We start from the raw sequence: 19,980 nt of genomic DNA, 5'->3' as shown, positions 1-19,980 counted from the left end.
AGAAAGTGTCATTCTTAACAGAATTGTAAGACTCAATGAAAAAATCCCTATGTGAAACAGGAAAATATGCTAAATATTCTGAAGACACCTGTATTTTCACAAATAACCCATTTGTTTGAGATTTAAATCCCCTCATAGCAGGCACTTAGAAAAGTGTTTTTCTTGAAGGCATTTATTTCTCCTGTCCAGTATTATGTAGTCCATGGAATTAAACCCAGGAGTTTGTGCATGATACAGAGAAACGTGCCCCAAAAGTTACATGGCCAGCCACCAACTGGGTTTTTTTCTCAACCCTTCTTTACTACAAACTATACCAGAGACAGGACAGAATGTATGTATGTAGTGAAAGAAAATTCAGTGTGTGAACTAACACAGTGGGGCTGAGTAGCCTAACAAAGGCCATATGCACAATGGAACGCCTGAGAACCCATGAAGCTTGATGATGCCCATTAATCCCATTTTGGCAGTGAAGGCCTGGAAAATTCCTAGAATTGTTGCTGTTCAGTAAACTGAAAGACCAAAGGGGCTGCAGTCTGATGTCACCAGAGTCTGGAACAGTCACAACAGCAGCTGCCACAATAGGCACATTCAGCAGCTATAAGCAAACACATGCAAGCAGAAACATTGCTTTTTCTTCAGACATCTCTATATCCAGATCACAAAGCAGAAAGTGATGATACTCACATGTGAGGCCTGTTCCTGATAGAGGCCTTGGCAGATAGAGGCTCTGAGAGGACACATACATAAGCCAACTTATCCCATAAGGGAATGGGATAAGAGCCCACAGAAAATTGACAGTGAACGAGGTAGTAATTCCACAAACACTGATGCACAGACCTGGACTAAAGATAACCAGAGGCAATGGTACTTTCACCTACCTTAAAGTAATGGAAATTATTACCATCCAGTCCTAATAATCTCCTTCCCAGGGGCACAGAAGAGACACTACTAACAGTGTGAGTGATTTATGGGAAAAGAATCTAAATACACGGAGCTCTTTGTCCATCCACTTTATTCCTCTGCCACCATAATTCTGCCCAGTCCTCTCGGGGAACCAGTCTATATCTCCCCAATACAGCAACACTCTTATGTTTACAATTCAATACAAGACTTTCAAGGTCCCCACCAGAGCCTCCATGGTCAACTTCATCTGCAACCCAAAAGGGGAGTAAATAGAGGTAGAGTCAGATAAGGGCTAGAACAAATCAGAAAAGGAATTTATGCGCTCAAAATATATTCTTGTCAGTGGTCAGGTGAAACATTGCGAGTCTATCATAAATGCGCTCACCTACAGTCTTACAGGTGATCAGGTGAAACATTGTGAGTCTATCATAAATGCGCTCACCGACAGTCTTACAGGTGGTCAGGTGAAAGAAGCTATAAGTCACTAAAATAAAACTGCCTTATTTTTCTATGCCACTGTTTCTGGCAGGGCAGGGGGAGGACTACTCGATAGCTAGGTGACTTGTCACATAGCTTAAAGCACCTGGTATGAAGAAAACCTTTTTGTTCTAAGAAATTGCTCTAGGGCTGTGAGAGGAAGGGAGATCTGAGCTTGGTTTGCATAGGAAGCAAAGCTATGCACCTAACTCATGCTTAAAGCCAATTGGTGTCTCCATAAGGGTGTTTACCTTAATTCAGGGGTCTCAGGTGCCTAACAGGTGGTCTGGTCAGCTATTATGTTTGTCCTTGGATGCTTGCTAAAGGGAAATTGCAGAAGGCAGACATCCAATTCAAATGCTAAAGAAGAAGCTGAGGGTCTAGAAGCAGTAGACCTTGCCTACATGCCTTTATTCAAGTATCTAATGATTTATCCACACCATTCTTGGGGAAATTATGAGAGTGCAAGAGAAATCCATAGCAGGAAACTGATATATTAAAAGCTGAGTAACACCAGATACTCCCTGAGATTTGGCTTACTCCTCTGGAAGGCCCTTAGCTTCTTCCAAGTATTAGCTTATCATAAACAGCTGAATTTCTACATCATATTTTTGCTGTGGCCTATGGCAAAAAAGATACTGGGACAAGGCTAAATTTTTTTTTCCAAGACAGGGTTTCTCTGTGATAGCTTTGGAGCCTATCCTGGAACTCGCTCTGTAGACAAGGCTGGCCTCAAACTCACAGAGATCCACCTGTCTCTGCCATCCAAGTGCTGGAATTAAAGGAAGGTGCCACCAGTGCCTGGCTAATTTTTTTTTAAATGGATAGTAAAACAGCAGTTTTTTAGCTGCTTAAGTACAGGACGCACCCTACTGACACAAAGCCCATAAGGTTGTTAAGTGACTATCCCACTGTTAAGGGTATGCCACCTCAATATGAATTGTTGGCCAAGGAGGATCCTGAGGCCCCACAAACCATATTGCCATTTCTCTTGGTTATATGCCAGAAATAAGAGGATAAAACCCTAATGCTGAAGATAACAAGCACTTTGGCAGCAGGACTATAGAGACCCACAGAGGTTTCCTAGTGAGGACTTACTCAGGGTCTGAGAATCTGAGCTTGCTTTACCCAGCAGGGCTGCATAGGGAATAATTTGACCATGGGCATGGTTACAAGGTGTTTAGTAGGGTCTACACTTGGCTGTGCAGTGTACTTTGATCTAGCAAGGGGGAGGTCTTTTGCTCTGCCCCTTGGCATGGTTATAAAAAGCCCTTTTGAAGAGGCAGAAGGAGCCATTGGGTTTTGACTCAGGTCCCCCCTGAAGCTATCCTGTGTTTCTGTCTTTCTCCTCTTCGCTTTCTGTCTATCTTATCCCTCTCTCCTCCTCATAGGGACCCTGGAGAAGGCGGGAGCTGATCTCCCACAGGGGACATGAAAAAACAGCATGGAACTAAGCAAGAGGTTTCCTCCATTCTGACTACCTTCCATAGTGACGAGTGTTATATACAGGTTGCAGAGAATGAATTTTCACTAACAGTGTTGCTCAGCTGTAGAACCTGTGTGTTATGGTGCCAAAAAGCTAGGCATGCTCTGCTTGCCAGTGCAGAAATGGTATGACTACTATGGGTACAACAACAAGCTTTCCCATTGGATTGAATGAAACTCTACAGGAGGAAACTCATGTCTGGTACCATAAGCCAGGGCAAAGTCCTATGGCTGCAGACTTCACAGGCCCCAGCTGCAAAGCAACTGCTACTGTTTTAATGGATAGAAGTGACGTGTCTGACAAAGTGCCTCATAAATGTCCACGATTATGCACATGGGCCACTGCTACTATTCTCTCAGTTCATCCTGGGAGCAAACATCCTTTTACAATGATGGTGCACCTCAGAGACTCAAAAAGTAATTTAAAAAAAAGTTAAGAGTCACAGGAAGGGGTGAATTGCTGTCCAGCCATATCCTCTGAATTGAAACATTCTCCTAGGAAGGAAGAGGAAGCATTGGATTCAGGAAGTAAACAAATTAACTTGTAAGTCCCAGAAAGCTAAAGCTTAAAACATTCAGAGCACCTCCCCAAGATTATGGAACAGCTAACAACTGCCGAGAGAAGAGACTTTCTGAACAGCCAAGTGCCCTTAAGTTGTGCAGGTTTACAGGGCTGTAACCCACACTCAAGCTGGCGTGGGTGGTTTGGTGATGTATCTGCTTGAGAGTTCTCCGTGGTCCTATAAGTAACCCTAATAAAATCATTAGCTTATCAAGTTAGGCTCTGGGGCCGGGCGGTGGTGGCACACACCTTTAATTCTAGCAGAGCCAGGCAGATCTCTGTGAGTTCGAGGCCAGCCTAGTCTACAGAGCAAGATCCAGGACACGCTCCAAAGCTATACTGAGAAACCCTGTCTCAAAAACAACAACAATAACAACAAAAAACCAAGAACAAATTGGGCTCTGGAAGAATCATTTTTTGGTTCCTGTCTGAGGTAAGTAAATATTTTTCACATCACTCCACACAACACTGTCTCTGAAACTGACAGATGATGCCTTTACCACACTGTTCACATCCTTAAAGGTTTTATTGAGTATGAAAGAACTGAAGAGATCTGTTCTATACAAAGGATTTATATATGTATATATTTTACATTTATAGGGTTTTTCTCACATATGGGTTACATCTGAAGAACCCATGTCTGAAGAACACTGTGATATGTGACCTTTTAGCCATACTATTTACATTCAGAGGATTTTCTTCCAGAATGATTTTTTTTTGTAACTACCAAGTGTAACATCTAAGAGCCTCAGCACAATGTCCACAGTCACACAGCTTTCTCCAGTATACATTTCTTTATGAAGCTGAAGTGACTGTCTAAAGGCTTCACTACAGTGTTTACTTCATAGGTTTGCATCTAATATGATTGATTTCATGTAATTGCAAGGACTCATGAAACCTAAAGGTTTTCCAGCACTGTTTACACCCACAGCATTTGTTTTCCCCAGTATGAATTCTTCTATGTGACAGAAGATCACTGTGAAGTGTAAAGGCTTTGGCACATTATCTACACTCAGGGTTTCTCTCGAGCATGAGTCCGTTCATGTCTCTGAAGATGACTGTGCCGTCTGAAGGCTTTTCCACATTGTTTACATTCATAGGGTTTTTCTCCAGTGTGAATTCTTTCATGTAACTGAAGATGATAGTGACGCCTAAAGGCTTTACCACACTGTTTACATTCAAAAGGCTTTTCCCCAGTATGAATTTTTTCATGTAATGGCAAGGAACCAGGAAATCTAAAGGCTTTACCACATTGTTTACATTCATAGGGTTTTTCTCCAGTATGAATTTTTTCATGTAGCGGCAAGGCACCAGGAAATCTAAAGGCTTTACCACACTGTTTACATTCATAGGGTTTCTCTCCAGTATGAATTCTTTCATGTAATCGAAGATACTTGGGATATTTAAAGCCTTTACCACAATATGTACATTCATAGAGTCTTTCAGTGTGAATTATTTCATGTCTTTGAAGGGAAGTAGAAGAACTCAAAGATTTACCACATATATTGCATTCATAAAGTTTTCCCATAGTGTGTGTTCCTCTGTGTGTATAAAGAGAGGCCTTCCCACATTCCTTGTATTGATATGGTGTTTTTCCACTGTGAGCCTCTTGATGTATTCCTAATGAATTTGGAAAACAGAAAGCTTTTAAACATACCTGACATTCACAAGGCCCATTCCCAGTGTGAGCTCCCATACACCTTTGAAACCTGGTGAGAGAATTCAAGTCATATTGATTGCCTCCACATTCCTCATGATCAGGTGGTTTATAATGAGAGTGAGATGTGGCATGCCTACGAGAAGATGAAGGACACATGGAAATCTTTCCACACATATTGGATTCACATTGTGTTAGTTCGGGAAAAACTGCCATGCTTGTATGGAGATCTGCTATCCACATCACGGTTTCTTCATCCTGACCATCTCCTGTATTCTCATGAGGGGTCTCTAACATGGAACTTCTGAAAAAGGACAAGTATGTTAGCGAGGGTTGCTTTACTACTGAGTGCTTATTAGTCTTATGTCATACACTGCTCCTGAAATCAGGTAAAGTGTGTGCTTTCTGACATATATGAATTGTGTGAAACTACCAGAACAGTAGCATTCACTGATACAAGTTCATTCTAGCATTTCCAAGAGAAAACCCTCTGTAAACACTGATCAGCGCTCTAACATTCAGCACATATTTAGGTGCCGTATTTAGGTATAATTTTTCTAATGATGATACAACTTAAAGCTGTTTTTGTTTTCTTAAATTTTCATGGGACATTAAAATTCCTTCAAGTACCCTTGCTTCAATTTTTGATACAAATTACCTTAGATTTCTTCCAGGAATTTTATAACAGTCTTCAACATTCTCCTCTTCCCATTTGTTTCCTAAAGATAGTCCCAGAAAATTTAGGATAAATTATTAGAAATCACTGAAAAAAATTAGTTTTTAACTTTAGTGTCCATAGTAACAATGCCTGATTTATTCACCACATTCTTCCCTTTCAGTAGTCCAAATGCCAGAAGAGCACAGATACCAAGAGACACTTGCTCCCCAATTTACAAAATGACAGTAAGATGATATCCTTACCTATTGCAGCCAGGTTCCTGCAGGTCTCCTGCATCACATCTCTGTACAGACTCTTCTGGGAAGGATCCAGCAAAGCCCACTCTTCCTGGGTGAAGTGCACAGCCACATCCTCAAAGCTCACTGAGGCCTAAACATTGCACATACTTGATTGACAAGAGATCCACACATCTCTTCCATGACACGGAAGTTGTAACACTAGCACTGAGGGATGTGGAAGGAAGCAGCCCTGTAGCAGCACTCCTCTCATTGCTGGGCCCAGGGCACAGGATGTGCTGCTGCTCTGTCCTGATCCTCTTTCTAAGGTGCATTGCTACTTCCTGTCTCAGAGTCTTCCCACTTGATGTCTGGAACAGTGTTAACACTAGCATGCAAGCGCCTGCCTGTCCTTAGAAATTCCTCCTCACAATGTTTAAATTTTCAATGCATGAGGGAACTTATTATTCTGATAGAATTCACATGAATATAAAGAACCAACCATTCAACAAGAATGATTTTTGTAAATACTCTGGAACTTTCTAAACTCCCATTAGCCTTCAGAAAGAAAATAGTGGTTAATGAGTCTAATGAGCCTCTCTAGTGGGCACTGCTTCACAGGTGCTACCACAATGATTAAACACATAAAGGCCACCACGCCTTTAATTCTAGCACTCAGGAGGCAGAGGTAGGTGGATTTCTGTGAGTTTGTGGCCAACCTGGTCTACAGAGCAAATTCCAGGACTACACAGAGAAACCTTGCCTCAAAAAAACAAAAATATAAAATACAATATATTTTTAAAAAGATGAAACCAGGCTGGAGAGATGGCTCAGCGGTTATAAGCACTGGCTGTTCTTCCAGAGGTCCTGAGTTCAATTCCCAGCAACCACATGGTGGCTCCCAACCATCTGTAATGAGAACTGGCGCCCTCTTCTGGCATGCAGGCAGAACACTTTTTTAAATCTTAAAAAAAAAAAAAAAAGATGAAACCATTTATAGGCTGTTAGGTTGCAACATTCCTTCACGTATGGAAGCTGAAGCTTATGAGGTTTGGGGGGTAAAATTCATCCCTTTGAGGAAACACTCCCCAAATTTATAGAAGTAGCAAACAACTGCCAGAGAGGAGACCCGTTGCCCGTGGAGTGGCCTATCACGCAGAGTGCTTGGGGATGCAGCTTTCACAAGTCATCACCTGTACTGGGATGGGCTTTTCCATGCTGTTGCAGACCTTTAGTCATCCCTGCTCCTCCACATGACCCCTCAGCCACACGCTTCGAAGTATACCCAATAGATTCATTGGTTCACCAAGATGGACACTGGAGAAATTGTTACTTCGGTTTGTCCTTGGTTCCCTATCTGGTGAGCAGACCTTTGCGTCATGTCTCTGTAGTAAAGTCTCACACAACACACTCACAGCAGAATAAGGAGATGACAGGAACAACAAGAGTGGGAGGGGTGATTTCACGGTCTTGGCAATGGGAGCTGTTAGGGTTTGCTGCGCTCCAGCTGCATGACCGACCACACATGCACAGTTCAGGAGCTAGACAAGGGGTCTTGCATCTTACGTCATCAGTGTGCGCTGGCGATTATGTATGCGCAACATGGTCACATAATCTGCGCATGCTATAGCTCTGTAAGCCCACCTGCGCCTTAAAAAGCCAGACACAGACCCCAGCCTCGCTCTCTGTTCTTCTCTCATTCTGTTCCCTCTTCTCTCCACCATCTTTCCCTCTCTCTGCATGTGCTCCTTTCCCAGGCCTGGTTCTTTTGTCTTCCCCCATCCCCTCTTCCTCCTAATAAAGCTCTGCTACTAGGTAGTTGTGGCCATTGCTCATGACCTTTTCGCGTGGTAACCAGCGCCATTTATCATTCACTTCAGTAGCAAAGCCTGCAACTGAGGCTGACCAGGCTAAGGGTGAAGGGGACTCTGATACAGCTGTTTGTCCCCATGTGTTATGGTAGTGTGCCTTGTTGCTCTGGTGGAAGTTGCATGTGTCATAAGATAGGCAGTGAGAACTATGAGCAAGATGGAGCCCCTGAAGGAATGTCAGTGGGGGAATCCCAGGCTGGTGGTCTTCTGCCATGTGGTAGGGATTGGCATACTCACTTGATGAGTAGGGTCTGCCATGTGAGTTCCCTGACTCTCTAAGAAGAATTGGTAGTCTAGAACAAATACCCTCCAGAGCAGCATGTAAGATATTACCAGCAAGCTGCCCAGGAAGTTGCCTGGCTGCTGCATTGTGTAATAAGAAGTGTGTCTGAGGCTGCTCGGAGTGAACACATGGAAGAGGAATTATGACCTGGAAAGGACATGTGTTTGCTAGCATCTGCATTAGCCTCTGATTTGGAAAAGAAAGTAGAAAAGACAGAGAATGGGAGGGATGTGCTGGCTCTTATAGTAACCAAGTTATTAGGAAAAGAATATGCAAGTTAGGTTGAAGCTAAAAAGCCCTTTCTGGGACCCAAACCTTGGAACCCATGAGAAGAGTCAGACAGTTAAGAGATAAAAACACAGGGGAAACTGAAATGAAAGAAATGAAAATAAGAGAGTGCTGCATGTGCCTGGCTCAGCAGGGGGACAGGGCTGAGTTCACTTCAGAGTTAAGAAGAAGTCAATGCAGAACAGCCCTGAGGCTGCTGTGGAGCTTTAGCGGCTTTGCTGAGCTCCTTAGTGGGACATGATACCTAGGATGCAGGAAAAGCACTGAAGGATCTCAGAGATGGAGGTAAAGTGGATCTGTAAAGTAGTAAGGCCATATAGGGGAGCTAAAAGAAGGGCAAAGCGAAGAACGGGGTCTACCCCATCACTTAAGGTAAATGAGGCAAGTCTTGCATGAAGCTGGAGTTCCTAAAGAAAAATGCACAGAAAGCCAAATGCTAAGCTAGTGAACTTCTGAAGGCTGTAATGCCTTAAAAATGGTTCACAGAAGCCAGGTGGTAGTGGCGCATGCCTTTAAACCCAGCACTTGGGAAGCAGAGGCAAGCGGATCTCTGTGAGTTCGAGGCCAGCCTAGTTTACAGAGCGAGTTCCAGGACAGTCAGGATGACACAGAGAAATCCTATCTCGAAAGACAAATAAATAAATAATAAAAATAAGAGTCTTTGGTGGAAAGACAGGCAGAGGGAGTTTGTTAAGAGATTGTATCTCCTCCTAGAATCAGGAACTACACTCATAAAGTCTCACCAACATGACTACCCAAACATGAGTTGAACAAAGACAACAACAATGGGCATGCCAAAGTGGATCGGGAAAAGCCCATGAAGCTTCTACCTCACTCAAAGAACTAAGGTAACTGAAGCAAGCTAGGAGCAGGAGGTGGCCTTCCCCAGGGCAGAGCACACTAATCAGTTGTCCAGTGCTAAATGGTCAGCCCTGAAAACATACACACATTATATGGACTGGACAGGTTATATGTAGGAATATATATGCTATATGCATGCAATAACAATTAATGAAATAAGAGGCCATGAATTTGAAGGACAGCAGGAAGGGGTATATTGGAGAAGGTTTGGAGAGAGGCAAGGGAAGGAAGAAATGTTGTAACTGTATTATAATCTCAAAATAAAATTTTTAAAAATACAAGTCTTTCCAAACAGAAAATTCCTAGACCAACAAAAACTCAAAGAACAAATAAGATACTACAGCAAATTTTTGGAATACACAATTAGTACATGAAGCCCATCATTTTCCAGTATAACAGCAATGAACAATCGAATGGTTAACAATTTCACACTATATGTATAGTACTACAGATCAAAGGAGACACAAAGAAAAACATATAGTAAATTTACCAAAAATCTATAAAGATAAATTTTTTTTTCAAAAAGAGTCAAGCCAGGCATGGTGGCACAGGTCTTTAAAACCAGCACTCGGGAGGCAGAGGCAGGCAGATCTGTGAATCCAAGGCCAACTGGTCTACAGAGTGAATTTCAGGCCAGCCAGGACTCCATAGAGAGATCTACTCTCAAAAACAAATTTTTTCAAGTAAGTAAAAATGCAGTGGTCTTGGTAAGTAGAAGACAACATCAATATGTTGCTTTCCAGGAGCTAGAGAGTAAGCTCAGGAGTTAAGAGCACTGTTGCTCTCCCTGAGGACATGGGTTCAATTCCCAGGACCCACATGATGACTAACAATCATCTGTAATACCAGTCACAGGGTGACCTAATGCCCTCTTCTAGCCTCCAAGGGTTCACAGACATACATGCAGGCAAAAAAACAACCACAAACATAAAAGATTTATTTTTTTAATGTCGCTCTCTTCAATATAAACTATAAATTCAACACACCCCAAGAAGAATCCTAACATCTTGTCTAACAGCAGAACACCTTGTGTGAAATCTATTCTAAAGGTTATATATATAGGGAAAAACTCAATGTTCAACACAATTCTGAAGAAACAGTATACAAAATAACACTGACTTTATATTTACAAAAAAAAATCGTGATAGTGTACGAATATTTGGAAACAAATCTATCTACAAGAGTACAAAAAAAAAAAAAAAAAAAAAAAAAAAAAAACCCAAAACGCAAAAAACGAAAGAGCAAATGAAACTCAATGGGGAGATTATGGTATTCTCAAATATTATCCGACAACCTGGGCATCCACAGCAAAAAATTAGAGTTTACAACTTCCACAAAATTAACTCAGAGTGGACTCTCCACCTAAATGTGACGATAACTTAGGGAACCCGCGGGACATGGAGGTCAGCACCCAAACCATGGCTCTGAGTGACAACGTCACTGCATGGAGGGCGGAGCCTCCCTGCGGCGCCCAGCGCTTTGCGCAGACGCGGCCGAGGGGCGGAGCTGCAGAGCGGCAGCCGCGGAGGGCCGGAGTTCCGCAGCCCGGGGTCTCGAGGAGCCACCATAGCTGCTGCTCCTCCCCGTCTAGGGACAGCAGCCCCGCGCTCACCATGTCACGGCGTCCGACTTCGCCTGCACTCTCCTCACAGATCGCGGCAGCCGCGCGCATAGCGCAGCACACACACCCACGGGGCCTCCCTTAGCTGCGGAGCTCAGTCCACAGCATGGCGACCAGACAGAGCCCGCCTCCCGCGGCCCCACGACGCTTTTCATTGAACAGTGTGAGCCTGGAAGCCCTGATTGGCTAGAGCCGCCCAGCGACTCCTGAGTGACAGCAGGCGCTGAAGTGATAAACTGGCACAGTTTATCTGGACTGCCCTTTTGCTCCAGCACAGACATGGTCCTGTTCAGGGGAGATAATACGGTTAAGCAGAACTTTGTTCTAGTCCTTGGTGAGCTCAGCAGGCTGCAGTCTAACCGGCATCAGATGGTTCTTGTACACCATCTAGTTACCAACACAGTGTCCAATATAATTGCCCTCGTGCCTCAGACCTAGACGGGTAACTTCAGACCTGGTTCCAATCGGTATTGGAGGTAGCTGGAGAAAGAGCTCAGAGGTTGAGAGCACAGTTTCCAGAACCCACATCAGGTGGCTCCCAACTGCCGACAACTACAGTTCCAACGTCTTTGGCCTGCAATCCATGCTGTCCTAGTTAGTTACTATGACCAACACAACAGGGGAGCAAAGGGTTTGTTTGGTTTCCATATCCAGAATCACAATCCAGAGGGAAGCCACTCACAGGACAGGAACCTGGAGGCAGGAGCTGATGCAGAGGCCATGGAAGGTGTTGCTTACTGGCTACTCAAGGCTTGCTCAGCCTGCTTTATTATAGGACTCAGAACCTCGGGTTGCCCCACCCACAATGGGCTGGACTCTCCCCCATGAGTCACTAATTAAGAAAATGCAACCAGGTGGTAGTGGTACATACCCTTAATCCCAGCACCCAGAAGGCAGAGGCAGGCAGATCTCTGAGTTCTAGGCCAGCCTGGTCTACAGATCGAGTTCCAGGACAGCCAGGACTACACATCTGAAACACTGTCTCTAAAAACAAAAAAGAAAAGGCCCCACAGACGTGCCCAATCTCATGGGACATTTTCTCAATTGAGGCTCCTTTCTCTCTGATAACTCTAGCTTGTGTCAAGTTGACATAAAACTCGCCAATACACATGCACATTCACACATGCAGACACATAACATCTACACATAACTAAAGATGTTAAAAACATAGGGGCTGGAGAGATGGTTCAGTGGTTAGGAGTGCTTGCTGCATATCATAGTTACTTTTCTATTGCTATAACAAAACATCATGATCAAAGCAACTTATAAAAGAGTTTAACCGAGCTTATGGTTCCAGGGGGCTTTGAAGGCTAGGCCACAAGTTGCTGGAGCAGCAGCTGAGAATTCACATCTTGATCCACAAGTAGGGGGCAGAGAGCACACTGGAAATGGCACAAGTCTTTTGAAACCTCAAAGACCACCCCCATGACATACCTCCATCAACAAGGTCATACCCAGTTCTTACCAAATAGTTCAACCATTGGGGACGAAAACTTCAAACATGGCCTATGGGGGCCACTCTCATTCAAACCACCACATTCCACTCCCTGACCCCCATAGGCCATACTATGATACAAAATGCATTCAGTCCAACCTCAGAAGTCTCCTGTGGTAATATTTTGTTTGTGCTTTACTTTAACAAATAAATCTTGCCTGAAGATCAGAGTGAGGAGCTAGCCACTAGAGGCCAGGCAGTGGTAGCACACACCTTTAATCCCAGCACTTGGGAGGAGGAAATAGGAAGGGATATGGCTGGGTGGAGAGAGGAAGTGATAAGGTAAGGTGGAGACAGGAGCTTTCCCCTTTCAGTCTGAGGATTCCTAGAGGTAAGAAATCTTTCTAGTGGCTGGCTGCTCTGCTTCTCTGATCTTTCAGCTTTCACCCCAATATCTGACTCCGGGTTTTTATTAAGACCAATTAGAATTCACAATATATCCATAGACTTTCATGGTCTCAACACTACTTAACAGTCCAAATCTCTTCTACAACTCAAGGCAATCTCCTAACTGTAACCCCTGTAAAAAAGCAAATTACATACTTCCAACACACAATGGCACAGAATATGCATTATTATTCCAAATGGGAGGAAAAGGTGCACCGTGAGGAAATGCTGAACCAAAGCAAGAACAAAACCTAGCAGAGCAAGCCCCAAACCCTTTAGCTCCATGTCCAGTGTCAGGGCTTAAGCGGTTCCACCTTTCCTGCTAGGCTGCCCAAAACACTCTCTCTTGGGCTGGCTCCATTCCCTACCCTTATCTTTCCTTGGCAGATGTCTCATGACTCAGGGATCTCCACTAAAACGCAGGCTTCACTTTCACTCTCAGAATGGCTTCTCAGTGCCTCCATGCAGGGACTTCCCTACTACAACACCTGGCCTCAGTGGCTCTCTATAACTACAGAGGAAGATTTCATAACCACTTTACCAATGTTACCTTCATGACTCTACATGGACAATGGTCAACATGGCCAAGTTCTGCTGCATTCTTGGAATGTAGCCTGGCACCACTGAATCACGTTTGCAGCAGCTTTCCTTTGTTGCTTTTTAGAAGTAGCAAATGCCTCACACTTTTCCTTTTTCCATGTTAGATGCTTAGCTGGGTGGAGTCTTGTCCTGAGAGAACCTGGGTAGTTTGAGGGAGACAGGACCCCATATGCTCATATACTTGAATGTTTGGTTCCAGCTGGATTGTTTACGTATGGCCTTGTTGGAGGAGGTGTGTGTGTGTGTGTGTGTGTGTGTGTGTGTGTGTGTGTGTGTCAAAAACTCACACCAGGCCAGCACGCTCCCACGCTCCCACCCTCCCTCCACTTCAGATGAGACGCAAGCTCTCAGCTACTGCTCCAGCACCATACCTGAATGTCGCCATGCTTCTTGTCACAATGACCATGGACTCTTAACTCTGAACTACACAAAGCCCTGAATAAATGCTTTCTTCTGCCTTGGGCATGCTGTCTATTCACAGCAATAGAACTAAGACAATGAGGCCTTTATCCCATACAGACCAGGCCTTCCTTTGAACCCAACCGCCACCTGTCTCTCTCGTATTTTTTTAAACAGAGTAGCCTTGGCTGTCCTGGAACTCGCTCTATAGACTAGGCTTGCCTATAATACAGAGATCCACCTACCTCTGCCTCCTGAGTGCTGGGATTAAAAGTGTGTACCACTGCTGCTCGGCTTTTCTCCCTTTTAAGAATTTATTTTTATGTATACGAGTTTCTTCCCTGTATGTATGTCTGTGTACATGTGGTTACTCCCTTGGAACTGGAGTAACAGAAGGTTGTGAGCTACCGTGTGGGTGCTGATTTTGGTAATATGTAAGAGTCTCCCATGTGGTATTAGTTTTGGCAGCATGGAGGCTGCAGGATTGACAGAGGCTGAGAATTGGCACACTGTGGGAAACAAACATAAGCCCTCTGCAAGAGCAGCCAGTGTTCTTAACCACTGGGGCATCTCCCCAGCCCTGGTCTCCATTTCTCCTTCAGCACAAGCCTTGGCTTAAAAATTAAATTTCCTGGTGCTCTTTTTTTTAAAATTATATAGTTTTTCTTTCTTTTTTCCCTACTTGCTCTTTTTCATTGTAGATCTGCATAAGAGTAATAACCACACAACAGTCAATATTACCTTTTTTTTGGGCCAGGCATGGTGGCACATTCCAGCACTCAGGACGCAGAGGTAGAGATAGGTGGATCTCTTGAGTTTGAGGCTGGAGGCTGGCCTGTTTCTACAGTGTGAGTTTCCAGGACAGCCAGGGCTGTCCTGAAAAAAGCAAAGAGAAAAACAACAACAAAACAAAAACAACAACAACAAAAAAAAACTTTTTCATGTAGTTCTGCAGATCTAATAACCACATAACAAAGTTTGTCTTAGGCTGTCCTGAAATCTCCTCTACCAACAAAATGTTTAGTTTTTCTTTTTTTTTTTTTTTTTCCCCAGAGCTGAGGACCGAACCCAGGGTCTTACACTTGCTAGGCAAGCACTCTACCACTGAGCTAAATCCCCAACCCCCAAAATGTTTAGTTTTAAATTTAGTCTCAGGAAAATTCTTAGGACAAAGGCAGAAAGCAGCCGCATTCTTTGCCAGAAATCCCAAGAATAATCTCTAGCCCAGCTGCCACCATTGCTCCTTCCTGAAACCCCTCGAGCCGTGCCTCCTCCGGTCTGTAGCGCTCCCAGCACTGCTGTTTTGCAAGCTCACGTTAGGACATCCCGTTAGTCCCTGCTCACAATACACAACCAGCCACGTTCCTCCTCAGAAGTCCCAGTCTTCCACCTTCCTCCAAAGATCAACGCGGTCAGGTCTGTCACAGCAGCAGTAGACTTCCTGATATCAAGTCTCAGTTATGTTTCTATTACTGTGACAACCACCATGACCGAGGCAGCCTAGCAGAGCGTTAGACTCCATGAGCGTGGCGCAGGCGCTGTGTGTGATGTGGGCGGAGGGGCGGGGATGGAGTAGTAGCTAAGGGTTCACATCTTAGTCTTCAGGCAAGAGGTAGAGAGGGAACACTGGCACTAAACCGCTAAGCCCACCCCCTACGACTCACCCCCTCTAACAAGGCCACACATATACACACTTTCTTATTATGTAGCTTAGGCTGGCCTGAACTTACAATTCTCTTGCCTCGACCATATGCTAGAATTGTACCACCAAGTCCATTTAGAAACCATTTTTCTTCCTTTTTGAACTTGCTATGTAGACCAAACTGGTCTTAAGATTCTCCTCAGAGGGGGCTGGAGAGATGGCTCAGAGGTTAAGAGCTCTAGCTGCTCTTCCAGAGGTCCGGAGTTCAATTCCCAGCACCCACATGGTGGTTCACAGCCATCTGTAATGAGATCTGGTGCCCTCTTCTGGCCTGCAGGGATACATGCAAACAGAACACTGTATTATGATAAATAAATCAATCTTAAAAAAAAAATTCACCTGCCTTGCCTCCCAAGTACTGGAATTAAAGGTGTGAGCCACCACACCCAGGATTTTTTAAAATTTTGTATTTACATTTTGGCTGCACGTATGTGTCTCTATGTAGATGTCGGATCCCCTGGAACTGGAGCTACAGACAATTGTGAGCTACCACGTGGGTGCTGGGAATTGAACTCAGGTCCTCTGCAAGAGCAGCCAGTGCTCTTAACTGCTGAGCCATTCGTCCAGCCCAAGACTTTCAATTTTTTTGTTTGTTTGTTTTTCGAGACAGTTTCTTTGTGTAGCTTTGGAGCCTGTCCTAGAACTTGAACTATAGACTGGGCTGGCCTCTGCCGGACCCACCTGCCTCTGCCTCCCGAGTGCTGGGATTAAAGGTGTACACCACCATCACCACCTGGCAAGACTTTGGATTTTTAAAGAGAATCTGGACTTAATTTTTTTTCAATTTATTTATGTGAATTTTTGCCTGTATGTATGTGTATGTGCCACATGTATGCCTAGGGCATGTCAAGTCAGAAAAGGGAGTTATATCTATCCCCTGGAATGTCTGGGGCTACAGACAGAAGATGGTGAGCCACCATGTGGGTGCTGGTGAGTGGACTCAAGTTCTTTACAAGAGCAAGTACTTCTTGTTAAGTCCAAAGCAGGCCCCCAAATGGCAGTGCTGGTGACAATGTCCTACACAGAAGGACTCTGGCCAGGTAAACAGAAGGGTTGTTATTGGGTAAACAGAAATCTAAGCTAAAAAAAAAAAAAAATCATGCCAAATAGAGAAGAACTCAAAGCATCCCCACTAAGATCAGAGTCAGAAGAAAGTCAACAGTGTCCATTTCTCCACTCCTGCTCAACAGGATGCTTGACGCTTTACTAGAGCACTATGAGAAGGAAATGAAAGGGATACAAAGAGGAAAATTTTTTTTTTAAAAATCCCTATTACAAATGACATGGATCTTTCATGACAGACCCTAAACACTCCACCACAAAACCCTGAGCTCATACACATGTTCAGCAAAGTGGTAAAATACAAATTCAACACACTAATCACCCGTACTGCTGTCACCAACCCCCGCATCCATGCTCTGTAAGTTAAGTCCAATAAACTCACTGATCCCTCAGGACGAAAGTTTGGTGAAACAGAACTTTGGTGTCTCCCTGGGATCTTATAAGACAGACATTACTTAGTCTTCCCCAAACCAAGGGAGAAAACTCTCACAACAGATGATAAATTTGTTAATGTTATGTCTCATGGTATTAAAGCAAAAGAAAATGTTAGAAAAATATAAAAATGTAACTCATTTCAGTAAAGAATTTGTGTATGAGGACTATGATGGCTGAATGTTCTCAAGGTTTATACAAGATATGGTCTGAATAAATTATTTACGATATACACAAGATGGACTGGACAGCTGGCTCAGAAGTTAAGAGCACTGGCTGCCTTCCTAGAGGATACAAGTCCCAGTACCCATATAGCAGCTCACAACTGTCTGTAAGTCCAGTTCCAAGGTATCTGACACTCACAAAGACATGCAGGCAAAACACCAATGCACATAAAATAAAAATAAATCATTAAAAAAGATATACAAAAGATGAGACAGAGATAATACATTAAAATTTTAAAGGTCAAGGTTCAGCACACTGATGTTATGAAATCCATGAAACTATTGATCTGCTTTCAGTAACAATTACAAGGACTGGCTGAAAAGCACCAATGTATGCTTGATCAATTTTGTTCAAATAGTAGTGGTGCACACCTTTATTCCCAGAACTTGGGAGGCAGAGGCAAGTAGCCTTTGAATTTGAGGCTAGCCTGGCCGCCATTTTGAGTTCCAAGACAGTCAGGGATACATAGAGGAACCCTGGGGAGAGGGGGTGTTTGTTTTTTGCCCAAACTTTATCCAAATATTACACAGTAGTTAAAAGTACCATCCAAACATGCAGCGGGCACATGCCTTTAATCCCAGCACTTGGGACACAAAGGCAGGAGGATGTCTGTGAACTGGATACCAACCTACTTTACAAAGCAAGTTCTACAACAGCCAGAGCTACATAGTAGAGATCCTGTCTTTAAAAATATAAAGGATACTTAAGGCTTTAACTTCATTATTTTCTTCATCAAGGTAAGTCCTTTCATGTTATCAAAAAAAACTCTCAAAGTATTTTATATTCATTGATGTTCATTAAATCTGTATTCATTAAAATTTCACCCATGCCGGGCGGTGGTGGCGCACGCCTTTAATCCCAGCACTCGGGAGGCAGAGCCAGGTGGATCTCTGTGAGTTCGAGGCCAGCCTGGGCTACCAAGTGAGTCCCAGGAAAGGCGCAAAGCTACACAGAGAAACCCTGTCTCGAAAAAAAAACCAAAAAAACAAAACAAAAAAAAAATTTCACCCATGAGTTTTCCTGTATATTTAAAGAGAATCAGAAAGTCTAAGCTTTTCAGTGTTCACATTTAAAAAGCATTTACCTCTAGCAGTTTTTTGCTTTCAAAGAGAACCACCCTCTGCCACTTCACCAGTTATTTCAAGATCTTTCAGACACAGGAAACAGATGTGGATAAACAGAGGGTTTGTCACCTTACTTACCTTCATCCAACTCTCACATCTGTTCAGTACAGTTGGATTTGAAGTAATACCACATTCTCAGTTTCTAGAAGTGACTTTATTAAGCATATTTATTTATTAAGTATAGATCAACAATATTAAAACAATAGAGTAAAATGGCACAGAGCTTGATGGCCTGAGTTTGGTTCCCAGGACCCACATGACCTCTGTACATTGTGGTACACACATACACACAAACACACCCACACAAAATTAAAATTTAATAAAGTAAAAGCCAGGCACAGGCAGGTGGATATTTGTGAGTTTCAGGCTAGGCTGATACACATAGTGAGTTCTATGCCAGCCAGGGCCACACAACATAGTGAGACGCTGTCTCAAACAACAATAAACAACAAGCAGTAGGTAGAATTGGTAGGTGAAGAGCAAAACATTTTATGGGGTACTGACAACATCCAGAAGACTGGAGCAGCACAGTCAAGAAGCAAACTGGGGGTGAGGGTGGGCAAGGGCTGGAGAAATGGTTCAGAGCTTAAGAGAACTATTCTGGGTTCAATTCCCAGCACATACATGGCAGCTCACAACCATCTCTAATTCCAGTTCCAGGGAATCCAGTACCCTCTTCTGGCCTTCCTGGGCACCAGACACAAATGTGGTACACAGACCTAGGCAAAACACCCAAATGTATAAAATAAAAAAATAATAAAAATGAAATTTAGACCAACACCTGTGGAGCCTCCACGGGAATGGCCCTCTGCATAAGTGAGACAGTTGTGTAGCTTGACCTGCTTAAGGGGCCCCTGACAGTGGAATCAGGATACGTCCCAGGTGCATGAGCTGGCTTTTTGGAGCCTACTACCTATGGTGGGACACCTCGCACAGCCTCGAAGCAGGGGGAGGGGCTTGGACCTGCCTCAACTGAATGTACCAGGCTCTGCTGACTCCCCATGAGAGGCCTTACCTTCTTGTAGGAAGGAGTGGGGGGTGGGTTGGAAGAAGGCTGGAGGGGCGGGAGGAGGGAAGAGGGGGATCTATGATTGGTATGTAAATGAATAAAAAATTTCTTAATTAAACTAAAATAGTAAAAACACAAACAAAATCCAGCAGAAACACTGGGAAGCACTGTTAAGGCCATCAGCATCTGGCTTTTTATTTTCACTGCGATTTTGAAACAGTTTACCTTCCATCTGATCACAAAGATGTTACCATGCTTTTTTGTTTTGTTTTGAAGACAGACAGGGTTTCTCTGTGTAGACCAGGCTGGCCTGGAACTCAGAGATCCATCTGCTGATGCCTCCAAAGCGCAGGGATTAAAGGCGTGCGCCGCCGCTGCCGCCGCCGCCGCCGCCGCCGCCGCCACCACCACCACCCGGCTTACCATGTTTTTTAATATCCACAACTACTGCTGAACAACCTTCTCCCTGCTGCAGGCCAGCATACCCCAGGATAAGAAGTGGTAGAGAAAATTTGAGATAAATGTTTGAATCTGAAAAAAGGGGGAGTATGCCCCCACCCCCAGTCTGCTCTCAACAAACTTGAACAGTGTGTCAATATAAGGCATATCACACAATACAACTGTGTGAACTTTCTCTGAGGTC

General features: G+C 43.9%; 1 protein-coding gene across 1 annotated transcript; it reads right to left on the bottom strand.

Annotated features, from left to right (window-relative positions):
• Window positions 1-995: 995 nt before the first annotated feature.
• On the bottom strand, window positions 996-19,930 carry LOC128119315 (zinc finger protein 709-like). The gene is made up of 4 exons (XM_052752724.1): window positions 10,894-19,930; window positions 6,006-6,132; window positions 5,743-5,803; window positions 996-5,388 (listed from the first exon to the last, which is right to left on the bottom strand). Exons 1-4 carry the CDS (start codon window positions 10,951-10,953, stop codon window positions 4,440-4,442), a joined length of 1,197 nt encoding a protein of 398 aa, XP_052608684.1. The 5' UTR covers window positions 10,954-19,930; the 3' UTR covers window positions 996-4,439.
• Window positions 19,931-19,980: the final 50 nt, after the last annotated feature.

Source organism: Peromyscus californicus, unplaced genomic scaffold (genome assembly GCF_007827085.1).
Source record: "Peromyscus californicus insignis strain IS unplaced genomic scaffold, ASM782708v3 Scaffold_23__1_contigs__length_62951481, whole genome shotgun sequence".
In the NCBI taxonomy this organism is placed as follows: domain Eukaryota; kingdom Metazoa; phylum Chordata; class Mammalia; order Rodentia; family Cricetidae; genus Peromyscus; species Peromyscus californicus.
Note: the sequence above shows the minus strand (reverse complement) of the source record. Positions and strands in the feature narration are given on the sequence as shown.

Bases quoted from the DNA above. Each gene is read 5' to 3' on its own strand.
- LOC128119315 (XM_052752724.1), bottom strand. From the start codon at position 10,953: ATGCGCGCGGCTGCCGCGATCTGTGAGGAGAGTGCAGGCGAAGTCGGA. The intron at 5,804-6,005 runs GTAAGGATATCA...GACTATCTTTAG, and splicing joins CAGGAACCTGGCTGCAATAG to GAAACAAATGGGAAGAGGAG. The intron at 5,389-5,742 runs GTAATTTGTATC...GTCCTTTTTCAG, and splicing joins ATTCCTGGAAGAAATCTAAG to AAGTTCCATGTTAGAGACCC.